Raw genomic sequence first — 11927 nt, 5'->3', positions numbered from 1 at the left:
TTAAATGGTCAATTACAATATGGATTTGAACTGAAAATGGAAAAAGACAGGAAATAAATACCTTGTTGGAGTGAAATTGTCTGCTTCAAAACGAGATGTCATCCCCACCAATCTCGGGACTTTTTTTTTCCAGGCAACTGTTTTGCTAGTTTCCCAAGTTTTTGTAAGGATTTCCCTAACTTTAGGAAGGTGTATTTTCTTGCTGTATGATATATACAATACCAAGTACACGAGTACAATGTATATCATTTATTTGATGTTTTAACATGGAAATCTACCGAAAAAGGAAGAGAAACATACAGAGATATACAGTATAAATCTAAGCCTAAATACATTTTGTGGCAGCACAGAACATTTCACATTCCATTATGGGACCAAGGCCATACAACACCTGAAGTATTCAATGACTTTTTTTTAAATTTTTTTATTTTATTTTTTAATATTTATTTATTTTTTAGATGTAGGCTCACATGGCATTGTGTCATTTCTAAAATGAGCAGCTGACAGCTCTTATAAATGAGTTTGCAATAAATCTTTTTTTTTTCTTTTTAATTCTCCAAAGTTACGAATTGTAGTTGCATGCATGATAAACAGGTATCTAGAGTTTATAACACTTGCCTTCTTTTACTCTTAAACTGCACTTTGTAGTTCAGTAATTTAAAAAAAATGACTCACACACTGACCAGTTGTAAATGCCAGCACATGATCCAAAAGTCATTCAAAGCAAACCAGTTAGCCAGGAAGATCTTTTTAGACTCTTGTTGTAACAGATTTTTTCTTTAGCTTCCGTGTTCAGTCTTATTTACACTAGACTGAAGCTTCATCAACATTATATGGGTACAAATATTGTCCTTCAAACTACACAAAGCAGTTTGAATCCTCTTTGGACTGGTTTCATTACTTTTTTGCATTAATGCAAGATATCCCCAAACAATGCTCTGTGACCAAGACCAAAGTCAAAGACATTTTCTTTTACTGTGTGTTCATCGCAAAGCAACATGTAGCGCAATTACATACAAAGTCTAGTCAATTTCACGATGATGATATGGAGACAAATTTGTGTCTGAGTGAAATAAAATTGTTTCCACATTACTGTAAATCACTTGATGGTGTAATATTTTCTGGATTTTCAAAAATATTTTGTAGTCTCCATTTGTGCTGGTAACACAGCGTCTGGTAAAGTTTTTTGGAAAGATTTCGCCTTCAAGGGGAAGGCATGTCCAGTACCAGATGAACTACTTCACAGAGTTACCATAGAACTTCTAATATATTTATAAGCTTCTGCTAGCTGGATTTATATTACGATCGGGTAATGGTCCAGAATGAACAGGGCCCAAAAGTGTAAATTTTGTTTGTTCTTTTTGACTGGCTTATGGCAAAAGCATAATATTTCCATTTTTAATTTTTTTTCACAGATTTCAGCAAAATATTACAGATACTGTATTTTCAAAATGTAATAGATAAATATCTGGGCTTATTTCTCTTGAAGCATAAGCATATGCGACTATTAAAACCATTTAGCGCTATTAATTACAATTCCTATTGGGGACCATCTTACACACACCCTCTGTTGTGCTTCTGGCTGAACTGCAGATAATTTTAGTATAATAGGATTATTATTGTTGTTATTATTATAATGGGAAGCAGAATGTCTGTTTCAGGTCATCTCTGGAGCTACTTTGTAGGGGTAGATGCTTGTTAGGTTGCGTTAAAGCGTACACTTTCCTTAACTTCATGCCTAAACAGACTTATGTATTATTTCGCTGCCATTTCTTTCTTGCACACAGGTCTTATTTGCCTCCAGGCCTGTATACACATCAGAAAATGTGATCTGGGGTCACAAGAGCTCTATATTAATCAGGATTGAGGTCAATCCTTTTCCCAGTAAGCAAACTGCAATTGTGCAGAAACAATCCAAGTACAATACATTCAGTTCTTAGTCATATATCAACCTGTACAAAGAAAACTTGACATTTTTTGACTGATTGTAATCTGTCACCAAACTCACGGTTATCAAGAACCTTTTTTTTTTCTACATGTATTCTTGTACATGCACAAATAGTGGATGTATTCCATGTATCTGCGATTGATCAAGAATGCTTCAAATGTACATCATCAAGTTATAACTGGTTGATGGTTCTGCGACCTTAGGAATGGCACACAGTTTGTCAAAAGAGTCTGACAGTACAGCTATTTTTAATCCAGAAAACTATTATATGTTGACATTTGTCCATAGTTGAGCAAGCAGCAAAGAAAACAAATGATCTACCGATGCCATTCCTCTTTCAGTGGCTCCATATCCACTTTCCATCACACATGCACATGCACACACTAGTAAAGCACCATCTTTTTACTTTCTCACTCTATTCTATTTGTCACTCACAATGTAGGAATGGGTGTTACATTCTGATGGAAAAATGATGATCATGGCTCATTATCCTCTCCCTGAAGAATGGATCTGATACATTCAATACTAGTATGTGCTTTTGTTTACACGACAGATCAGTTATCTTGGTCCATCTTCGGGCTCTATGAAATCCATTTGCATCACTCAGCACAGCTGAACATACATACAGTGTCTTGAGTGGAGTTATTGGGTAGGAATGTCTTCAGAGTGCCCCACAAATGCTCAAAACTAAACGGATGCGTGAAACGGACCTGTTAGTTTAATCCTTTCTACTAAATTATGTTAAATCACAAAAAGATCATTTTCATTTTTGGGTTGTACACGCAGAGATATATGAGATGTGAACAAAAACTTCTGGGAACAGGCTCCCGCAAAAATCAAAATCCATACCAGAGTTTAATTTGGCTGATCTACTGTTCAAGGTCATTTTCACATATACACACACACATATATGATCATTTTTGTAACCACTGTTTATGGGCGTCAAATATGGAGCTTTAATGTTAATGTTTTAGCAGTTGCCATGTTTGTTCCTGGAGCCAGAAATGAATGGATAAAAAGATAGAGTCCTAAGTTGAAGACAACTACAGTGAAGCAGTCCAATTTAACGACTGAAAGAAGTAGATGAGGCCCCACAGAGTCCAATCACAAGAACTGACAGACAATGTGACCATTGGTTTGAGCCCAAAACAATTATCCAGGTAGATGAGTTATAAGAAAATTAGCCCCATTTAGTGCTGCTGATGAAGTGGCAAACTATCATAGAGACCAAAAGACTTTTTTGTACTGCCGATTTGTGGTTTTTGATTTATTAAAGTTGGGCAATTTAATTAGGGGTGGCTGTAGAGTAGGTCTTCCACTAACTCACAATTTAGGTTGGTGGTTATATCCCTGGCTGCATTAACACAGTAGTTCAGAGTAGGCTCGTTCCCGCCACTTGTGTCCACAAGCTTGTGATCACAGGTGAGGGTAGGGACATAGATCAACTGGCAAACTGCTCCAGTGCGAGCGCGAGACCCACACCTCATAGAACCAACGGAACCACATCATCTCCAAAAAGCAGTGATAAGATTCTGAGGGCACCAAAGTGGAAGCTTTCTGCCACCTGGCTATGCCTTGAAATTCTGTCCTTAGGTGTACACTATGCACAGTTGCCTGTACCAAGACTGAGCGTGATTGTTGTCTTACAGAACTGATGACATACTGTCCTCTCACATGCCTTGTAGATTTGTTAATTACCCAACACAGTGGTTTTCATGGAAATAGCTAATGTGGAGTAAGTATTGGAATTGTCATCACTGGTGATGAGAGTTGCGTAACTGATTACTAGTGAGCAGTTCTGAATAGAAGTACACAGCTTTCAACCACCATGGTGGCATGTCAGTCATGACAGAAGGGCTACTGTCATACATTTTATTGGAATTCACTGGTTTTTGCAACAGGAATTTGTCCAGGGATCAGCCGGTCAATGCAGACTTCTATGGTAATGTCTTGAAGGGTTCAATGCAGAACATTTAGCATTAAACTACAGAAACTGTGGTGTGTGTCAGCACTAAGTGCATTCAAAATGCATGTTTTCTTGACAACATCAACACAATATTTGCCAGATTTGCAAATAGATTTGCAAATCTGAGAAATCTGTTTGCTAGATTTGCTTCGTCCAGATTATGCAAAAGAAAATCAATCTGAAATGTTGAGACACTTGAGTGGATCCAGTGAGCAACAGAGAAACACAGGACTTCTGTTAAGTGACCTAAAAATATCAGATGCACTGTTAACAGTGAATGATACGTGAGAAGATAACCTTGAACTAAAGTCTACTGAACCAATTTTAAAATGAGCAAGAGTTTTGATTTTCAGAGGCCTATCCCTGGAACTTTTTGATCCCACCTCTTATAACTATATATAGATATATATATACATGTATATATACATATACACATTTATGTATATACACACCTATGAACTTATGTACAAAAAAATGGGTCTTTTATTCTATTACCACAACGGAGATGGCGCAAAAGAAAACAAGAATAGGTTAGGAACTCAAATGAAGACCTCCAAGACACAGAGTACAAAAATATCATAATATTTCATGAGATAAGTAGTAACTGTATCGCCCAAAAGGCCCTTGGCAGTTTTCTTAAACAGTTTTTCTAGAATGTTGGAAAAATTTAAGTGCAATTCTGTCATGCTATCACTTGAAAGGTTGTTGGTTGAAGGTAGAAGAGGAAAGAAATGGCAGTTGTCATAGTTGTGCTTATTATTTTCTATTCCCCTCATCAAATGATCAAAAAAGTTATTTCAGCGACATTTTTTTTGTTTGGTTTTTAAGAAAAAGACACCCAAAAAATTCAGAACCTGAGTCATAATCATTCTGAACAGAGGACAAAAACCTCCCCTTTAAACTCTTAACCTCCAGCTGGTCATCGGTGGTCAGTCTAGGTCAATACTAGGGTTTTGTTTAATTAACATAGGAAATGGGCACATTTGAAGAAACTATGTTACCTTTCAAATGAAGTACATTCATTTTGGCCGTACAGTTTTTTTCTGGATGTTCCAAGTAGGTGATAAAGTCTTTAAAAAAGGGTAGATGTTAGCCTAAACCTACCCCTAAATGGGTTGCCAGTGACCTGGTGGATGTTAAGAGTTTGAAGTTATTGTGTTTGAACTGGTAAACCTTTACCCAATGCATGATAAATTGTATTCAGTAGGAAGTATATTATTAATGCTATAAACAAACACACATTGGTTTGTTGCTGTGAAGTTGTGCTATTACCCAAGGCAAAAAGTACTCATTATTTTTCTACCACGGCTGATCATTACATGCATTAATAGTGCATAGGGTAATGGATTTCTAGGAGTTGTCTGCACTTATCTGATCACCTGTGTAGTATAAAGATTTCTTACTTTTTTGATTAGAAAAATCTTTAACTTAACTGGTTTTTGTTTCTTTTTTTTGCAAATACTGTAATATTTATTCAATTGCTGGCTTTGTATCTTGCTATTTACACATTACTGAGAGGGCAAATGTGTTGGGAAATGACTGTCACAAATCCCAATTACAGTACATACTTTCAAAAATAAAAAGAACTTGGTACTAAGGGTTCAAAGACTGCAAATATAAAAACAACTTAAATGAGAACTTGGTCCAAAACTCAGTAGTCTTTTCTCAGTCTCTTTTTCACTTTTGTCTTATTGTGTTACAGTCTTTAACGTGGCAGATTCCATCATGTATAAAAGCAACAGAGAAAAGGAAGAAAAACAAATGAAATGAAAAAAGTCACAAAAAACCCCAACAAAAAAACAAACAGAATAAAACACCTCAACAAAACAGTCCAATCAGACATAGTAGAGCCAGTAGATGAGGTTGAAGATTGAGAACACGGAAGGGAAGATGATCCGTGACCAGCGATCGATGGCATTTACATCCGTCAGGTCGGGGATTTTGATTTTTAACTGCGAGGACCGCCTCCGCAGGCGGCTGCGTTTCATCTGAGCGGAGCGGTCCAGGGAGTGACGGCTAGCAGAGCATGGCCCGATCCCGCCACTCTGCTTGCGGTACTGGATGTGCGATGAGGCAGTGCTGTCCAGCTGCACCATGGACTGAGAGTTCCTAATGTCTGCCACGCTGGTGGTGATCTCACCTCCTGCCACTTCATTATGGATTTCCAGGGTGGTCAGCAGAATGTTCCCATGACCATGTGGCTCTGCCTGAATGGAAAAAGAAAACAGTTATGAGTATCAGCACTTTAGGAACCTTCCCTCCAAGACCAAGAATTGAAGGAATCCTGAAAGAAAGATTTTCATGGCCGTCTGGGGTTTAAAGTCCATACGACCCGAACTCTAGCTCCATTGGTTGGAATGATTATTTTTTTGTTTCTTGGGAGAAGAATTTAATTTAACAAAAAAATGCATTTTCTGATTGCCCCTTGAGTGAGTATTAACATTATGGTTAGGGTTGGGTCCCATCACCTTTGCAACCTAGACCTCAGGCAGTTAAAATATTGCATTGAAAAACGGAACTAACACTGGAAAAACAGGAAAACAGGAGAACATACATTGCAATACAAAATCTTGAGGTAACAAATGGGCCTTGTTAGGGTGGTATCGGAACTGTCAACTTATTGCTACTTTGTTTCCACCAGTATGACATTAGGATGCAAAAATGGGAAGCTCCTCTTAAAGCACTGTTATGCATTTTCTTTTCTTTTCTCATGCCCGACCTCATCTGAATTCCCCCATATGCTACATACTTTTAACTATTAGGCTTATTTTACATATTTTTCCTTGGATTGTCTCTTGCATTTTAAATATAAAATTTTATATAACAGATTAATTACTTATTAGAAAAGAAAACTCAAACTGTTTTAATTCACCATTTTAAAGTAATGCTTATTATACAGAGCCATGTAAAGCTTTGGGTAGCTTAAACCTACATAAAGTTTTTAATGTAAGAGAGTGCCTACAAAAATGAGTCTTATTTGTGTCACAATAAATCAGCTGTCTGTTAAGTATCAGCTGATGCTACACATCAAATGTACAAATCTCTTGTAGAGCAAACAGTCCTACTATCCTACTTACAAATCGTACTCATCTGCAAGATGCTTTGCAACACCTTTCAACCCAGCTGTTTCTTTTCATGAAACATCTGACTTGATCATTGTCAGGTATGTTCTGTGGCCCTGATGAGACTCCCTCTGCCTCCAGCTTTTCACTAAAGCACATGGAAGGCTGCACTCCCTTCATGCTTCCCATGGATGTGCACTGAAAGCCAACACCTTGTTTCTCACAAAGCTTTGTTGTAAAAGGTGCCAGCATTACCCCTTCTACTCCTTATTTGCTCCATTGTAGCAATGGTTTGGAGAAGCTACAATACGCTTTGGCTGAATAGCACGTTGAACCCATTTACTATATGGAATTAGGTCTTCAGTTTGCTAAAATCAAAAATGAAAAACAAAACAAAACATATTTGTCACATTTTAACATGCAAATATTCACAGTTGACTTTTTTTTTTAACATTGTGACTATAACTGTAATCATGTTGCATTGCTGCTGCAAATTAATATGCCAATATAGTCCATGATAACACATTAAATTGCTAACCTGATACATCAGTTGAATAGAAGTTATTTCAGTTCATTAATTGTCACATTCAACAGTTAAATTCAACACGAGATACAATACATCATAATCCATGCTTATGATTACAGACAAATCAACATTAATGAAAAGTAGTGATTGCTCATGCAAATGTAGCAACTGTGGAAGTCCCATGGTTCCTTTTTGTTGGAGTTAGAATTAAAACTGCTGCAAGAAGCTTGTTATTGTGAAGTTTTTGATTTACTAATTATTAGCCTATGCACTACCCCATCCAGAAGTTTTATGTTATATGCTATACACTATATTATATTTCAGAATATTTTATTATTTTCTTAATGCACTGTGATCTATCTCTAGTCTGCTTATCTGGTGATGTGAAGCACTTAGCATCCAGGCTTTTTTGGAAACAGGTTATACTGTTTAAAATGTCAATATAGCAGAAATCACTGATTTTGCAAATCATTTAAGCCATATTTTTAATTGGGGAGCATACGGCAACTTGCCCGTATGTGAAGGCAACGTTAATGCTGTACAGCAACTACAGATTTTAGAGCATCACATGCTGCCATCCAGACGACGCTATTTCTAGGGATGGCCTTAATTATTTCAGCAAGATAATGCCAAAACGTATTCTAGAGATATGCCCACATCATGGCTCTTTACAAATGCCTACTGTCTCCCACTTACATCATTTAAGAAAATCTCTGTCAAAGAAGGCCTTGTACAGTGGTAAACATGCTTTTATCGCAACTTTCATGAAAAATATGCTATTAGCATATATTTAAAAAAACATTATGGGTTTAACATTTGATAAATTGTCTTTGTACTATTTTTAATTTAACACAGGCTTTAATTAATAATTAAATCACTCATTTCTATTTTTATTTTACACAATATTCCAAATTTTGTGTAAATAGGTTTAAATCTATCTTTGTATTTTATATAAATATGGAGTACTTCTAGTTAACATGTAGTACAGCTACATTTCTGATTTTAGTGCATGTACTGCTTTCACCAGAGTCTGACTGATTTATGGTCATGCCAGTAAATGACAGTATTAGCTATTTGAACAATTTGATGGTTACGTAGAGATTATGCAATTTCCCCGTTGTCAAATGTGTCTGGGATGCCACAAACACAATAACCGCAGCAAATAAATTAATGGTTATGAAAAATGTTCGGCAAATCTGTTTCTTCTGTGTGTCTAAAAGAAAAAAAATATTGTCTGATACAGCGCAATGTCAGATTTTTAAATCACCAAATATGGGTATCAGTCAGGCTCTAGTAATCGAGAATTACCACATAATAAAAAAGCTTATGGTGGCTACCAATCATCACTAGACTCAATACAACTTTTTGCAGTTTAATAATCCTGAGGTTAAATATGAACAGTTTTTCAAGTCTTAAGTTATTAAATCAAATAAAACAGTCACTTTGGTATCTTTCTTTGTAAACATGCCGACACGTTCCCTATATTCAGATTCATTTATTTATTTTGTATACCACTGTGCATGGTGGGGGACCTCTGCAGTGACTACCCGCTGACAGGCGGACTGCTTCACCACATTCTTACATGCGCTGTGAAAGAAATGGCTTTACTGATGACTTCAATGAGGAAAGATATACAGACAGCATGCATTCAAAATGAGCTCTGAAAGGAGGAAACGAGTCATATCAGAAACACCAATGTGGCAAATCTGCGATGTGATGGAGATGCCTGCGATTGCTCAGTTCGTCACATGGATGGAGAAATATTTTTGCATCAAGGCAAAAGAAAACGCATCCATGTCTGCTGATGATGACGGCGACTTGAAGGGTCTCACTGAACAAAACAACTCACCGAGCGTGAGTGGCGAAGACCTTTAACCTGATTGGACCGTTTTAGGGACGCGGTCCTACTACCTGCCTCCTGAGGAGATGAAGATTTTCAGCCACATGTTGGGAACAAAAAAAGTCTGAAGCTTTTTTTTTCTCCATTTAACCAATATATTTTTGTGACTGAACACTATGGATAAAGTAAAGCAGGTAAACAGCATACAAAGTTCCTCTTTTGTTATACATATCCTGATATGTGAATATGAAAGGAAAGAAACTGATAATTATTCTTGAGAATAACTAACATACAGCTCCATTCACAGGTTTAGTTATCCTGCTAGGACTGTGGAGGTTTCTTTATTTTCATTACAACAAAAAATATCATGTCATTCACATTTGTCACTCATTTTCTAAAGTGTCTAACAATCCCTATTGTAGTACCTCACTCTTAACTGTTGAAAAGAAAAGAATCCTTTTATTGTTGAGTATTAACAAAGTGCTTTCGGACAAACTTATTCCACATTAATGTCAACAAATCACAAAATCACAAAAGCCAGCAATGGAGTTACAGAACAGCACATATTAGCCCTTCTTTTCTCCTATTTTCTTGGTGCTAAAGAATGGCCATATTGTCCAGCAGTGGCGCTGGTGCTCACATACAGCTAGAGTTGAGCAGGTACAAGTTCTGAATGATCTGCTCCACTTTTACTAGCATGCACTGGCAAAAGAAAAACAAACTTCTGAAAGCAGCTACATATATCACATACAAGTGCAGCATCACACCATTTCATTTGGCAAGACATTTCTCTTCAGTGTACTCACACTCCCAGAACATTTTGGCAGCGCACCAGCTGCCGTCCGGCCGTGCTGTCGGCTATATAGCATGCTAGCAGGGTTTGCCTTTAAAGCTAAATAGACAGTGTTCAAATTTTATTCAGTATCTACAACGTGTTAACACCCACGCCACATTTTATCAGCCTTCCTGCTGAGCTAGAACCTGCAACTTCTCAGTTCAAACATATAGTATATACAAATGCTCCTATTTGGTCCTGTCTATTAACTTTTCAACGTTACTCAAGCACTCAACATCAGCAACACCAGCTACAGTATGGTTACATTAAGCCTAGAAAACTCTTACCTACATGTTTACTGTCAGTAGTAGTGCATTATATTCAGGTGCTGGTAACAAAAAATATCTTAAAACAATAAATAGTTAATTTTTAAATAATAATAATGATGGCACTTGAAATTAAAAGAAAAGACTCGAAAGTTTTCATGTTTGGCTCTTGATTTTAAAGGCAAAGCATTTTCATTTTCTGCTGGCTTTTGTGGCAGATTTGAAATATTCACAAATATGTAACAAAGTTCCCGGTTTCCCTTGGTTTTCTCTGCTGCTGTTGTGAAAATACACTGAATTTGAATTACACCTCAGGTATCCAGTGATCAATAATCAAATTCAAACCTACCCTTGCCGCGTCGTACTTAGCCGCCCTCTCGTTGTTGGCCTTTTCTGCCTTCTCTGCCAGTTTCTTTTGCATTTGTGGGCCCCTCCCGAAGAAGATGTAGTTGACGAAGGCATACTCAAGCAGGGCCAGAAAGACCATGACGAAGCAGCCCATCAGGTACATGTCGATAGCCTTAACGTAGGGGATCTTTGGGAGTGTCTCCCTCAAATGGGTGTTGATAGTGGTCATGGTTAGCACAGTGGTGATCCCTTCAAATAGAAGAAAAAACATTGTATTTTTGCTCTATATATTTACAGCAAATGCCTACAGCAGAGCCAAAAACTGACTTGAAGATTCTTAGCAAACACTAAAACACTTCTTCTTAAATAGAAAAAAGAGAGAAAATAAAATTGCCAGAAACGATCCTCAAGGCTACGCACTATATAGCTTGTATAGAACAGTGATGTCAGTAGCCCTCAGGAGATGTTAGCTATGACAAATATGGTGCCAACTTTAAGAAATCCAAGTCTTTTTAAGATTTTAAGTAGGGCTGCACAATTAATCGTTAGAAAATCGCGATCTCAATTCATACTTATGTGCAATCTCATTTCCAAATGACAACGATTTTTTAAAAAAAGGAAAAAAAAAAAAGATGACGATTGTACCGCATTTTGATCCGGGACATAATCTGCATGAAAACAAGCGCTCACTCTTCCTGCTCAACAAATGACAAGGGCGGAGCCTTATACCACTGATACCGAAGCCAGCTGGCAGGGAAAAAACAACGGAGAGCACGTGAGAGATGACGAAGCTGTAAAGGCCAAGAAAGTGACAGGAGAAAATCCGTCCCGGTCAACCACATCAATAACGGGAACTTTATACAGCGCTTCCCCATAACCGTCGAACTCCCGCAGGCACAAAGAAATTACGGAGGCTATCACTTATCACCTGGCTAAAGATATGGCTCCCATCAACACTGTGCAAAACGAGGGATTTAGGAAAATGATCAACACCCTAGACAAACGTTACACAGTGCCGTCCCGCAACTATTTTTCAAATGTTGCACTACCTGCTCTATACACGCAGTGTCGAGCAACGGTGGAGACGGAATTACAAGCAGTACAACATTTTGCGGCAACGACAAAATGTGAGACAT

The 11927-nt window shown here is 37.4% G+C and overlaps 1 protein-coding gene across 2 annotated transcripts in view; it reads right to left on the bottom strand.

Moving 5' to 3' along the window:
• Positions 1-234: 234 nt before the first annotated feature.
• LOC100692868 (gamma-aminobutyric acid receptor subunit beta-3) overlaps positions 235-11927 on the bottom strand; it is a 65325-nt gene continuing 53632 nt past the window's right edge. The window contains exons 8-10 of one of the 2 annotated variants that reach the window (XM_005449998.4): positions 10793-11040; positions 9352-9420; positions 235-6121 (exon numbers count right to left, since the gene is read on the bottom strand). In XM_005449998.4, coding sequence (XP_005450055.1) covers positions 5750-6121; positions 9352-9420; positions 10793-11040 — 689 coding nt within the window. In that variant the 3' untranslated portion in view covers positions 235-5749. The remainder of the gene's footprint in view (positions 6122-9351; positions 9421-10792; positions 11041-11927) is intronic. The other variant, XM_013268976.3, reaches the window with a different exon arrangement.

This window comes from Oreochromis niloticus, linkage group LG23 (genome assembly GCF_001858045.2).
Source record: "Oreochromis niloticus isolate F11D_XX linkage group LG23, O_niloticus_UMD_NMBU, whole genome shotgun sequence".
Lineage (NCBI taxonomy): Eukaryota > Metazoa > Chordata > Actinopteri > Cichliformes > Cichlidae > Oreochromis > Oreochromis niloticus.
Note: the sequence above shows the minus strand (reverse complement) of the source record. Positions and strands in the feature narration are given on the sequence as shown.